Below are 12,931 nucleotides of genomic sequence, written 5' to 3'. Positions count from 1 at the left end.
ATCAATTCTCCAGCGAAATGGCCCTAGATTTATGAGAGTTACACATGGTCGTCGACACTGATTGTAGCGATGCCACTCTCAAACACCCCACAAGTATGCCAAGCCTTTGTGGAATCTTGAACATACAGTACCTACAAGCTTTAAGGAACCCTTCTAGGATATGTACAGGGTTGTTAGAGCCCAGTAAATGCTTATATCCACCGCCCGGTCGATCCTGCGCTTCGATACATGGATATATGTAGGCTCGCGGCACTTTCCCAGCCAGGATCAGCCCCCGCAAGCGGGGCAGGAGCAAAACTGTAGACGGCTTTTCGGTACAGCAATGGTTCTCATTAAATAATCCCTCCTCCAGTTGAATACTTAAGCTTGTTACAGTGACTAGCTAGTGACAAGGTGTCTTAAGGACTTGTGGCTTACGTGACAACTAAGCTAGTCTCGTGCCCAGCCTGCGCCTGTGTTTGCTTTGAACAACAGTCTGGGGACGAGACTACTATTAAGCCTAAGATTTCTAATCATCTAGCCTACGAAAACAACTTCTGCACGCTCTGGCAGACAAGCGTAAAAATATCCTTTATCTTCTGATATGCATTCTTCAAAGCCTCCATCAGCTTATTCAACATTGCCTTCGCCGCCATCTGAAACACATCCATGATAGCATCGATGAACTTGTCGTAAAGCTGCACGTGTTTCTTCCAGAGCTCCACCGCGATCATCGCCGAGCGAGGCGAGAGTCCGCTCACGAACTGCATCAGCTCCTGATTTCTCGCAACATATCTTTGCCGCATCTTCTCGCAGGAGTCGCTGTTGATTCTGGCCAACGCCCTTGCCGTCTCGTTTTCTCCAATGCTGGAGTCCCCGGCGATAGATTCTACTTCGCTCAGGTCCTCTAAGGCGATGTCCTGTTGGTCACGGACAAGGCCGTTCGCTATCTCCGAGAGAGCTTCATTGAGGTCTTCGGTGGTTATCTCGATGGAAGGCTGTCGCTTGGAGGATGACATGGTGCCTGTTGGGGGGATTAATTCGATCAGCGTTCGTCTATTATAAAACTGGGTGTACAACCTACACTCGGTATCAATACAGCTAATTTCGTAAGGTGATGCGATACCGTCAGAGCTTCCGGCTAGGAATGGACGTCTCGAACGATGAGGAGGGTAGAAGGTTCAGGTGTTATACGTATATACACCCGCGGTGTTTTGATGGGGATTTCTTGGCGGGCGCCTGGCTCGAGCTGAGCTGAATCCAAAAGGCACAGCTTGAACGAATCAGCGAGACTACAGGACCAAGAGCTGAGTGAGGTATCTGTAGCATTATTTCCAAATATTCATAAACGCTTCTGCTCTAATTTCCTTCCGCCTGCAAGTCTTTACGAGGATATGCTAGCAAAGTTATTATAAATGCATCTTGTACTTTATTACATACGACGTGTAACGTGGCTTCGCACGTCTAGACTGCTGCACTTGGTAGATTTTGTTTCCTTCTGCCCTTTCATTAGTAATTCGGCTTCAATAACTGACTGATCGGACGTTCAACGCTAACAACTTGTCCCAGAGTCCCCTGAACTTAATTCCCTCGCTCAGTCTCAACCTCTGGCCGGTATGATTCGTGAGCTAGATCTATTTCATCGATATAGCGGGGCTACATCGCTAGCCAGTCCATTGGAACCTCTTATCCCTGTGAAGATTATCTGTTACCCCGTTGGGCCTCAGAGCGCACAGAAAACTTCAAGTCCTCGAGTGCAGATATATATATATTGGACCCCGGACAGGAGTCCTGTATCGACACGGTGAGATAAATTGCCTAGTGCTCGCGTTAAGGGATTTACCGTGCTGGTTTTGAACTATCTGCAGACCAGTTAGCGAGCATGAAGTTCGTTCAACTACATATACTTGTCTCTACCGGACGATTCGGTCGTAAGGTTGGTGGTGTTCGAAGAGGGTACCATGTATGTATACTCTGTAATGGACCACTTAGGAAGAAAACAAACGCCTGGCTGGTGACCTTTCTTCAATGCAAACCGCATGGAACCTCAATCCTGTAATATGTTTAGTCGAAGTGCTTCTATTTAAATGCATTTTTTTTGGACTTGACGTATGTACCTTCAGAACTACACCTTGAGCGTTTCAAGTGTTTGCGTCTGTGCAAGCCTGATGCTAGGTGCGAAACCTCCGCCTTACTCTGTTGGATGCTGATCCCAGATAACCCCCCCCCCCCCCCCTTCCACAGTACTGCCAGCGCTAAAAGACGCATTAGTCCGGTGAGAGATTGACCACTGATAATCCCGGTGAAATAATAGATTAGTATTTATTTTTGATAGCCACTGCCACCACACCAACTGGCGCAAGGGCAGGATTAATGAAAACTCCTTAGTCGGTACGTACCCGCGGCCATAGATCGAAGTGTTCATAGTGGGTATCGAGGTTCAGTTGATAATAGAGATATTTTTGATAGGTACTTCCATTTTATCGTTAGATACAGGCCCCCACAAGAAGGTTAGTGCAGCTATATATGGTCACCGCCACCGTCACCATGCAGGCGTAGGTTTCGCCAGTTGATCTGGATGATCAGGGTATGTGGATTTCTTGGCGCTCCTTTGCATCCTGACACCCACACCAGACACAGTCGCTCTTCAGTGGGGCGGCAAAGCATAGCGGAGGAAAGGGCAGAATCAGAAGGCAAGGTACAACGATCCATAATACAATGGCACAATGTTTTTTTCTGGAGCTCCGACGTACCCCATCCACATCTCCTCCCCACTGCTCGCGATAGCATCTTCATATCGATAGCATCTTGTATGGCCGAGTGATATTCTATGAAGCCAATTCGGCGTCATACTTTGTCACTCGAGGTTATCCACCCGTGACTCTTCAATATGTTTAGCGCCAAAAGGTCGTGTGCCGCGGTAAACCGGCAAACCCCCCTGCCCAGCAGGGGAAGGGACACAAATCGAGGCGATGGCCGTCACAGAATAATAAAACGGTTTACGAATTTTATTACAGACTCATATTATGTGTATGTGGTAACTACACGTATTCACAGATATCAGGCTACATTACTAACTACCACTTGTCTACCTCGGGTAGCTCCTCGCCCCAGTACTCCTCTTTCACCCAGTTAAAGCCGACCTCCTCTGCTCCTACCGGCCATGGGAACCCATTGCTAGTAGCATACACCGCCCACATTGCTCCCGTAAAAACGAAGTAGCTACACAATTCATCCGTTAGTCATCCTCCACCACTCAACAGCGCCAAGTAACATAGAGGGCAAGCTATTTGACTTACTTGGTCGGCGCAAAAGCAAGCCATTTACTCTCCACCTCCGCCACCCACTCAATCTCACACCCACCCACCGACCACCCAAATTGATAGCGCAGCGGTTCCGCTCGAATCCAAAGCACCAGCTCGCCCTCCTCTTCTTCTTCTCCTACCGGAGTCCAGGTCTCGTTCACTGTGCCGTTTCTTATGATTTGGGTCCATACACAGAGCCCGCCCTCTTTACAGTTCTTTACAGCAACATCCTGATGCTGAAACTCGGACAGGTACACACTGAGTCCAACCTCTTGCCTTGCCGTCTCAAAGCCACCACGGGGCACAGCCAAACCCGCGCTGAACGTCATGTTGAGGCTTTTCTGCTTCCGTAGCAGCGCTGATGGAGTATCGCGATTCGACAGCGTGTAGATGTTTGGCAGCATCCTCAGCGGCGGTAATCCACCCACCCCCTGTGTCAGCTCGTAGTTGGCTGTATATGGCGTCCTAAGCTGGTAGTAATCATTACTTAGACACGTCGCATTGAACTCGTCATAGAACACATCTGGTGGCGCACTATTGTCGGGCAGTCCGGGCGCGTCAACAGTCAGTGATATGGGTGCCTGCACAACTGGCCACCCATCCACCCATTCCATCGGGGTCATGAATGTTTCCCGTCCTAGCGGTGAGGACCCGTTAACATTGCGTCGCGCAAGAAACGTCATAAACCATCTACCATCCGGCGTCTCTACCATATCGGCATGGCCCGTTGATTGAACGGTTAGATAGCGGTAGCCATACCCGCCATTAAACAGGATAGGATTCTTTGGTGCCGGCTCCCATGGACCCGAGGGCGTGTGGGATCGTGCGATCGTTGCACGGTGGGCGTCGTCAGTGCCGCCTTCGGCGGTGAGCATATAGTAGTATTCGTCCTTGTAGTAGAGATGAGGGCCTTCTGGGCGGGAACTACTATTGTTTGGGAGTGTGCCATTGTAGATCAACTGGACGTCGGAGGTGGAGGCGCCCGTATCGAGATCAATGGTAAGCTGATAGATGCCCCAAATGCGGTCAACATTGTTGTTAATGCCTTGGTGCGTGAGGTAGGTTTTGTTTGTCACGGGGTCTACAAAGAGGTCGGGGTCTATTCCCCAAGGTTCGGTCCTATAGGGTATCAATAATGCTGGAGACATAGGTATTAAGGATGGTAGGGGTACCAAGTGAGGTCGCTCCAAGTTACGAGGTCGGCCGATGATGCATAGAACATGCGTGGGAAGAGGCGGTTGATAGGGTCGTAACTAAAATAAATTCGTCGTCAGATTTAGGATAACGCGTGGCGATGAAATAAGAGACATACACCCATCTGGTCATGCCAATGACATAAAACCTTCCATGTAAATACCGTAACGTCGGCGCCCATACACCTATTCACACTCATCAACAACCGCCTCACGCCCAACCTATAGGGCAGATAGAAGCAACTAACCAGCACCCGTAGGGACACCATATAGCATGAGCGTCTCCGGCCTCTCGAAGGCATGGCTCACCAGCTCCCAATCAACGAGGTTCTGCGATTTATAAATTGGCACTGCAGGAAAATACTCGAATGTTGAGGTCGCAATATAGTAGGTGTCGTTCACCCGCAAAATCGAGGGGTCTGGGTTGAAACCCGGGATAATGGGATTTGTGAGGGCTGTTACAAGCCCGACAAGGCCTGCGACAAGAAGATTAAGGGAGCGTCCCAGCATTGTGTCTATGGCAAGCTGCTACAGCTGTCATCTGGGAACCAGGGCGGATTGAAAGCCATATGTATATGTGCCGCCAACTCGGGATAATGTAGCGACTCCGAAGTGCGGGGAGACCATCTTGCTTCATGGGTTCGTGTGTTCGGCGGAGTAAGGACCGGCGATATGCAATTCCAGGGTATCGGTGATCTTGTTGTTTGTGTAGGGAAGGTCGTGCTCTCTGGCGATGGATGCATTATGTACATGTACCTATATCACACGACTAAGGATGAGGTATGGTCACAGCGTTGCATTGTCACCAAACATGAGGGAGGCTCAATTCCCGGATTTGGACAGCGGGGAAAGTAACACCTGCATGACAGGGATGTGCCTTTTCAGCCTCATGAAGGGACCGGAGGGATTGTCGGCCACGCACCGTAAGAATCCTGAACTTGAGTATAAAGACGATAAGGCTCTAGCTCTGCTGTGTGAAAGCCACTCAAGCTCTCAAATCTCAGTACTCAAGCTAAATACTTGGCAATAAGACATATTTACTGTTCATCTTGCGCCATGATATAGCAGTAGACATTAGTTCGCGTGTGCACACCAAGAATATACATATCCTACCATACGTATACCAATTTCAATTCTGTTTTAGATCCTAGAATCTTCTAAGAGGAGCTTGTGTAAAATAATTAACTTGCTAACGTAAGAGGCATTGAGTGATAGAATAATTCATCATAGATCATCACCCGTCCTTGGACATCAGACCTAACCACATGTATTATGAGTTTATTGTTCAAATGGGACTCCCGATTGGCTCAGGTAGTCTACACTGAATATCTCAACGGCCTTATCTCTAGGTTTAAAGAGCAATATATGTTTGTAGGTCCCGAAACCAGATCATTCACAGTTTATTGAACAAACCGAGTGATACGATATGATCCAATAACCGATTTTCCAGAGCTGTGAATTTAGGATTTAAAAGTCCCGCCAATATCAATAGACAAGCAAAAGAATTTCATAAATTGTTATTAAGAGTCGTTAGCGTCTCTTGTATAGTCCTGACACGTAAGTTTGTTTTTAAACCTCCGGATCAACCAAGCCCTCCCACAGCCTGATCCTCTCAACGCCACCTTCAACAAGCTCCAACGGTGCAACAAACGCCATTTGACTCCAGGAAAAAAGCGTATTCCTCCCTCCAAAAATAAAAACCTCAAACCTACCCATAAATACACCTTTCACCCACACTCTACTCCCTCCGATCATATCTGTCTTTATGACAATTGTCCCGTTGCTCTCTTTAACATAGGAAATCTCATGGGATGAGGACGTCTCATTTGTCCAGATACGCCCCGGGTGCCCAGGGTCATAGCCATCTTTGGGGTCAATGCTGCGAAGCGGGTATTGAAACCCGTCAGCCGTAAACGTAAGGACCCCAGACTCTGAAAGCGATAACTCAAGGCAATCGTACGGCGAGCTCATCTTCCAAGGTGTCGATGAGAAGGCAATCGCCAGGGTGTAGTTCATGCCTTTACTTCCCAGCCCTACTTTTATCTCTCCGTCTACGCCTAATGGGCGCGTCCAGTCAATCAAATCCCAAGTACCTGCAATCCGCCTATCAAGATTCTGTCCCGGCGCCCTACCCGCCAAAGCCATCATTGATTCCTCTAGCGTCTCTACATCCAGTCTCAGCCCTTTAAGCCCCGACCAAGCCCTTGCACCAACCACTGCAATACCCTCGCGCATACTATAATATGCCTCCAACTGCGTCGTCGCATCGGGCCCATTATCATTCCAAGCAGCCATGATTGCACCCCTATTATATTCAGTTCCCGTTGGGAGCTGTTGTCCGCCAGTGGCGCTGCTGAACAAGCTTGGATCCCATTGAACGCCCTCCATGTCATTAAAATTCAGCACTCGCGCTACATTAAAGAACTGTGGGTATGTTGCGGGGAATATCGGGGTGTGGTCATTTTTAAGGCTTGTGTACGCCCACCTGTCATCCGAGTTTATAACGGTGTAATTACTACGTACAAGTTCGGCAGCGTTCGACTGTCCGTACTGCCAGTGCTGAATTATCACATCCTTCGAGATGACACTGTGATTCGTGGGCTCATACGTGCCCCAGATACGGACACGTTTCCCGGACTCTGCAAAGATAAACTTAGACATCTCGTTGACGAAGTTGACATAGTCATCTGCGAGCTCAGGATCATACTCGTCTGCGCCGATGTGGACTTCCTTTGTTTGGAACCAGGGAAGGAACTCTGCCCAAATGTCCTTGACTGTTGAGATGGTTTCTGGATGCGACAGGTTGAGGAGATCGTGCTTGTTGGCGAGCGCTAGCTGGGGCTTCCATTTAGTTATAGCGAGAGCGTGACCGGGTGATTCAATCTCAGGAATAAGCGTTATTCCTCGGGAGGCGCAGTGCGACTGGATTTCTTTGAAGGTTGTAATATTGTGGGTCTCATTGGCGCGCGTTATAAGAGGTTGTAGAAGGGGGTCTGTAGGGTAAAGCGAGAACTGAGAGTAAATTTCAGACCAAGAGGAATTGCGGCCTCGATTGAGTGGGTAGTTGTCGGATGCGTGGTAGTGAAATTCGGACATGCGGAACCTAAGTGTTCTTACTGTTAGCTCTCTAGATACTTATCCTGATATAGAAGTGTGTAATGATATACCATGAAGCGTAGGTACATAGCTCTTTCAAGAACTGTTTTGTAAAAATTGGAAGTCATTAGCATTGATCATTGCCCCCAAAACAAGACCAGCCGCACAATCATTTCCGCCCACCCATATCTCCTAACAACAGCTATAGAACAACTTACATCGGCACTATACCACTTCCTCCCCGCATCCAACATGAACCCTCTCGTCAACACCGCCGGCATCTCCACAGCCATTCCTTTCACTCCACCGTCCAACAAAAACGTCTGCAGCAGCGCCCTCGTCCCCCACCACACGCCCCTCGCACCAGCACCCATAATTTCAACCCCACACTCACTAGCCTGGATACGGAATCCCTCCTCGCTCGGACTCCCATCCTCGTATACATACTCCCCGCGCTGCCCCTCGGGCAACAGACCGAGAAAGATGTGGTCACAGGTGCGCGGGGCCCTTTCTATGAGCTCGATAGGCGTGCTGGAGAGCTCAGGATAGAACGCATGCAGATCTGACAAGAAGGTTTGTGCAAACTCGAAGACGGATGGTGGTGTGAGTGTCAGTGAGGCGCTATCGCGATGATGGGCATACTTTGCAGAGACGTAGATCCTAGTGAATGAAGTGGGTGTGAAGGCCCCATTGGTGTTTTCGCTCCATGATATCGGTGGTAGGGCTTGGAGGGCATTGGTCAGAGGTAAGAGCAGGGAAACTACTAGGGGTATTCGGAGATCCATGTTTGCTGGGGTCGTTGTGGGAGAAGGGATGATGATAACTAGGGGCGTGAGTAGAGGAGAGGACTCGAGGTTCGTGACACGGGCCTGCTAATTGTGTTGTACTCGGAATGAAGGGGATATATGAACCAAAAGAAATGCAGTGACAGGAACACAGAGATGTCCTGCTGATACTCTATGTACATCCCCGACGTCCACGTCGGTTGTCCTTGTTAGCATCGGAGCGAAGAAGCTATCTTTAGCTCGAGCTCAATCCTAGCCTCTTGATCGTCTCCATTGATAGAGACAACACGAGTTCCGATGCGCTCATTACTGGTTATTAGAACAACACGTCTCGGCGTTTGTGCCTTTTACGGAAATATTCCCTTGCAGATAATTGGATCCGGAAGGAACGCGGTAGTTGCCGTTGTGACAAGCCAATAGTTCTGGTAGGGCTGATATATCGAATATCTCAGTTGCCCAACTCAAGCACTTTAATCCAAGTAAAAAAATTGCGGCTCATGAAGAGCGCATACATGTAACGTTAGAAATCGGGCCATCATAGAGGACGACGACGTTAAGCTTTAATTTGAGATGTTAGATCCTCGGAGATGAATATTAAGTACTTACCGTAGAAGCCATTGATATTCGGTTTATTACATGTAATAATACCTGCCAGGCTCAAGGTTTGTGAAATACTCTTAACCGGGATAACACATGTATTTCTAGATTCGATTGTATACTATAGATCAATCACATGTGCTTAGGGGATATCCCGAGCACGTACCAATAGTTAAAGAAACAGGCATAAATTGCACTACTGATAAGAACTTAAGCGGACTTCTGTTTCCAACAGTTAATTGCATCTCCTACTAATTCATACCGCGTGCCCTTCATATGCATGATTCATTTAAGGTCATGTGGGAGAATTGAAATTCGAAAACAAGTAGTGCACTAAACACTACATTCCTTAGACTGGGCTGGGTTGTCATTGATTATTACCCTTCCAGATTAGGTTAGAGTCTTACTGTCAAATAGGCCGTTTGAGCCATGGTAATATTCGGAGGCTGTAGCTGTGCCCAGTAGCTAGTACTGTCGATAAGTTTTCTGCTAAGCCAAGATTAAGGCCCAAGCAAATGCGAGTCTATTGATGTTAACCATCTAATCTAGCTATGGTCTCTCTATCAACGTAGTCCATCGTTCGCTTTGTGCATAGACAGGCCTATTTACTCCTCTCAAGCTGTTCCTCCTTCCAAATCCCCAATGCTTCCCTCACCGCGCTCTCCATCCCACTTGACACCAAGCACTTCTCCCTTACCACATCTTCCCACCCCCTCGCCCATAGCACACCATCATGCTCCCTTTCCTCCAACTTCACCTCACCCTCTTCCACCTCAACCTCAAAATTCCATTTTCTCCACCACCTCCCCGAGCGCCCCTGAAACTCCAAACATCCAAAGCACCTTAGCAGCCTGGTGACTTTCAGCCCCGTCTCCTCCCACACCTCCCGAACCACCGCGTCGAGCAGGGTCGCGTCTGTCGGCGGCGCCTCTACACCTCCGCCCGGAACCTCCCAGTACCCCGGAAAAGCGGCCTCGCCAATCGCCCGGCGGATGAGGAGGAGGCCACGCGTCGGATGGAAGATGAAGCCGCCAACGGCGCAGGAGGTGATGTGTGGGTGTGTCGAGAGGAGTGTGGGGAGGGGGAGGGCGTAGGCGTGTAGCGAGGAGGGATATGTTGCGCCAGAGGTGGTGGTGTAGGAGGGGGTCTCGTCTTGGGTTGCCATTTTACCTCTGCTAGGTCGCTGACCTGCGGGTGTGGTGGGGCCTTAATTGGGGTGGGGTTTTATGGAGCTAGGATGGCAGGTACGCACCGTTGCGTGGATCTGAGAATGGGAGGAGAGCTTAATAATATCTCCAGCGCAAGGATGGATTCCGTGTGGTAGTGAACATTCTGTACTAACCAAATGGGTTTGTGACTATTTCCCCCCTAAATGCGGCGGTTATTTGATTTTGTTAAATGTGTGCGGCTAATTCAAAGAGAATCTCGGATGAATACATTTATTATATCAGATTGATCATGAATCAGAGACATTTACAACAAGCAACAGGCGTTAAGAGTTAACTATATTGAGTTCTCACAGGCTATTTATCTTATTATCGTATCGAGTGATTGCTTATGACCAATCCATTCATGGATAATCACTCGAATCATATATGGCCGGTCACCAAGATAGACTTTGTTGGTTGTATAAGGGAAAGGGATAGGCAGACATAGGAGGAGGTGAGAGCGGTGTAGCTGGAATTAGTGATCGTTCGTCTAACTTTCGCGAATACTTTTTTTATTCTTAATTCATTGAGTTTAAGATACCTGGCAAATGCCTTCCTATAATGGGTGGATTATGTACTTATATGTGCTGGTCTCGAGTAATTGTGTGTTTCTTCTACTCTACCAACCTCAGAGCTTAGCGGGAAATCTTTGATGGGCTTTGAATAACTTGGAAGATCAAAATTCTTCGGCATGCCCACTGTGAATAAATCAATAATTAATTACAGGAGAAAATCTTTCGAATTCTTCTAAAAGTACAGGTAATTAATAAAACTACATTTCTTTACTGCATAATGAAAGCTATATATGTATCTGCGCCAAACCACCCACATTCTACCTGCAAAAGAAAGAAAACATATGCGTTATTACAACAATTAAACCTTATCCATATATCACTAAATCATATCACCCGTTATCATATCATCATATCATTCTGTATATCCTCCACTCTAAAGAAAGATCCCACATGAACCGTATGCCCACCATGCATCCGCTCAATACTCCTTTGTAATATCAACAGCTACAACCAACCCCAACGTGCCCGCTATCACTGCACCCACGATCGCACCCACAACCACCAGCTCTCTCCCACCGGATATGGCCACACCTCTTAGCAGCCCATTCTGGAGTCGCCACCAGCGCAGCACCCCAACAATACTGATGATGAGGGCGCAGCAGGCCAAGACGACAGAGAGTGGCTTACCGACCGTACGGAAGCCGAAGGTGGGCGAGGGGTTTGGCGCGTGGTTGATGACGGTAAGTTGGGCGGTGACGACAGAGAGCATGCCGAAGACCATGGCGGTACGGTGGTAGGAGAGGTAAGTACGTTCTAGAGCTGTAAGAGTTTAGTGGTATAATCTTAGCAGCTGGTCTATGCAAAAAAAAGGGGGGGGGGGGGAAGTCGAGGATGGCTTCATCATAGAATGGGAAGATCTAGAGATCTCGAGAAGAACTAAGAAGGAATAAGAAAATAAGGAAAATTCGGCTAGTGGAGAAAGATTATCTGGTAATGATGTAGGATGATGCAATCCCCCGATCGATAGCTCTACATAGCTATGTGTGGGTATAAAATGACACCCCCACCCACACCACATGTCCTCCTATTCACCATCACCACTCCCCGCAATCCCGTCCATCAACCACACTCACTCACACCCACAACCACCACCATCACCACCACCCATCAACGACCCCACGCCGGCCATAGCTCCCGCCGGCTCTTCGGCAGATTGACGCGATGTGCCGTGATTAGATTGATGGAACGGAATGGATGTGTACATGCGTGGGTATGGGTGTGTGTAGGTGTGTGTGGGTGAGCAAGCGAAAGAGCTTGATTCATCCACCAAATCCAATCCTTCATCCAACCGAGATGCAGCAGCTCAGATTTCCCCGGGATAGAGGATCCAGCTGCAGGATGGCTGCTGCACAATGGTTTGAGTTTTGCATCCCATAGTTATGTGTTCCCCACCTCAATCACCGCCGCCTAAATAGCGATGATATAAAAACGAAACGAAACGAAAGAACAAAAAAATCTAACAAAAAAATCTAACAAAAAAAATAAAAAAAAATGCAGGGAACAAGAGGCTATACTATCTTGAAAGAAATAGTGAAAACGCGATCTATTGCTTGCGTACCTAGATGATCCCTTGCATGCTTGAAAGGGACAACCACAGAGATATTGTCCCCCCAAAATGCCTTCAGCCACCACTCCTGCTCCACCACCACCTCCTCCTGCTCCAATTCTTGTTCCTCTTGCTGCTGCTGCTCCTCTAGCGGCGGCGACCCCTCACGGGATTGTACAGACGATGCTGTCAGTGTTGAGTCTGAATCGGACGAATCCCTATACACTGGCGTCGTTGCGCCGGTGTTTCCACCAGCTCTCATTACATGCAGAGTCGCTGCATCGGTCTGTAGCGAGGAACGCCCAGTGTGAGGGTAATCCTGCAGCTCATGCTCTGTGATGTCACCAGGTATACTGGTATTAAACACCGAGGCAATTGAGCGGGCAGCTGACGTCGCAGAGGATATGGTTGAGGTTGAGGAGCGCTTCTTCTCTATGCCATGGAATTTCTCGGTGGTGATGGAACTCGAGGCGGTAGTGTCCATTCCTTGAGGCAATAGTGGTAGTAAGTAATCAAGTAAAGAGGTTAAGCTCGCTCGTGCTTCCCTGTCGACGATGTTCCGATAAGGTTGAGGGTTGTAACAGCCAACAAGCTAGGTAAGCTTGACGCGAAGAGCGCTTTGCGGCTGAGCAAGATTCGTCAAGCTT

The 12,931-nt window shown here is 48.4% G+C and overlaps 6 protein-coding genes across 6 annotated transcripts; 1 reads left to right on the top strand and 5 right to left on the bottom strand.

The window, feature by feature from the left end:
• Positions 1-521: 521 nt before the first annotated feature.
• H6S33_001428 (uncharacterized protein) lies at positions 522-998 on the bottom strand (the record flags this gene model as incomplete). Its single annotated transcript, XM_044832805.1, has 1 exon — positions 522-998. The coding sequence occupies one exon, from the start codon at positions 996-998 to the stop codon at positions 522-524; it is 477 nt and encodes a 158-aa protein (XP_044694395.1).
• A 98-nt stretch (positions 999-1,096) lies between these two features.
• On the top strand, positions 1,097-2,648 carry H6S33_001427 (uncharacterized protein; the record flags this gene model as incomplete). Its single annotated transcript, XM_044832804.1, has 10 exons — positions 1,097-1,173; positions 1,247-1,295; positions 1,361-1,384; positions 1,448-1,460; positions 1,549-1,602; positions 2,103-2,154; positions 2,294-2,370; positions 2,449-2,489; positions 2,539-2,566; positions 2,620-2,648. The coding sequence occupies 10 exons, from the start codon at positions 1,097-1,099 to the stop codon at positions 2,646-2,648; spliced, it is 444 nt and encodes a 147-aa protein (XP_044694394.1).
• Positions 2,649-3,056: 408 nt separating this feature from the next.
• Positions 3,057-4,987, bottom strand: H6S33_001426 (uncharacterized protein; the record flags this gene model as incomplete). The annotated part of the gene is made up of 5 exons (XM_044832803.1): positions 3,057-3,201; positions 3,279-4,403; positions 4,457-4,537; positions 4,597-4,663; positions 4,726-4,987. 5 exons carry the CDS (start codon positions 4,985-4,987, stop codon positions 3,057-3,059), a joined length of 1,680 nt encoding a protein of 559 aa, XP_044694393.1.
• Positions 4,988-6,046: 1,059 nt separating this feature from the next.
• H6S33_001425 (uncharacterized protein) lies at positions 6,047-8,358 on the bottom strand (the record flags this gene model as incomplete). Its single annotated transcript, XM_044832801.1, has 4 exons — positions 6,047-6,859; positions 7,001-7,580; positions 7,645-7,676; positions 7,792-8,358. The coding sequence occupies 4 exons, from the start codon at positions 8,356-8,358 to the stop codon at positions 6,047-6,049; spliced, it is 1,992 nt and encodes a 663-aa protein (XP_044694392.1).
• Positions 8,359-9,648: 1,290 nt separating this feature from the next.
• H6S33_001424 (uncharacterized protein) lies at positions 9,649-10,120 on the bottom strand (the record flags this gene model as incomplete). The annotated part of the gene is made up of 2 exons (XM_044832800.1): positions 9,649-9,668; positions 9,718-10,120. 2 exons carry the CDS (start codon positions 10,118-10,120, stop codon positions 9,649-9,651), a joined length of 423 nt encoding a protein of 140 aa, XP_044694391.1.
• A 1,036-nt stretch (positions 10,121-11,156) lies between these two features.
• Positions 11,157-12,768, bottom strand: H6S33_001423 (uncharacterized protein; the record flags this gene model as incomplete). Its single annotated transcript, XM_044832799.1, has 2 exons — positions 11,157-11,497; positions 12,297-12,768. The coding sequence occupies 2 exons, from the start codon at positions 12,766-12,768 to the stop codon at positions 11,157-11,159; spliced, it is 813 nt and encodes a 270-aa protein (XP_044694390.1).
• Positions 12,769-12,931: the final 163 nt, after the last annotated feature.

The sequence above is a fragment of the Morchella sextelata genome (assembly GCF_020137385.1).
Source record: "Morchella sextelata strain SCLS chromosome Unknown scls_10, whole genome shotgun sequence".
NCBI lineage: Eukaryota > Fungi > Ascomycota > Pezizomycetes > Pezizales > Morchellaceae > Morchella > Morchella sextelata.
Note: the sequence above shows the minus strand (reverse complement) of the source record. Positions and strands in the feature narration are given on the sequence as shown.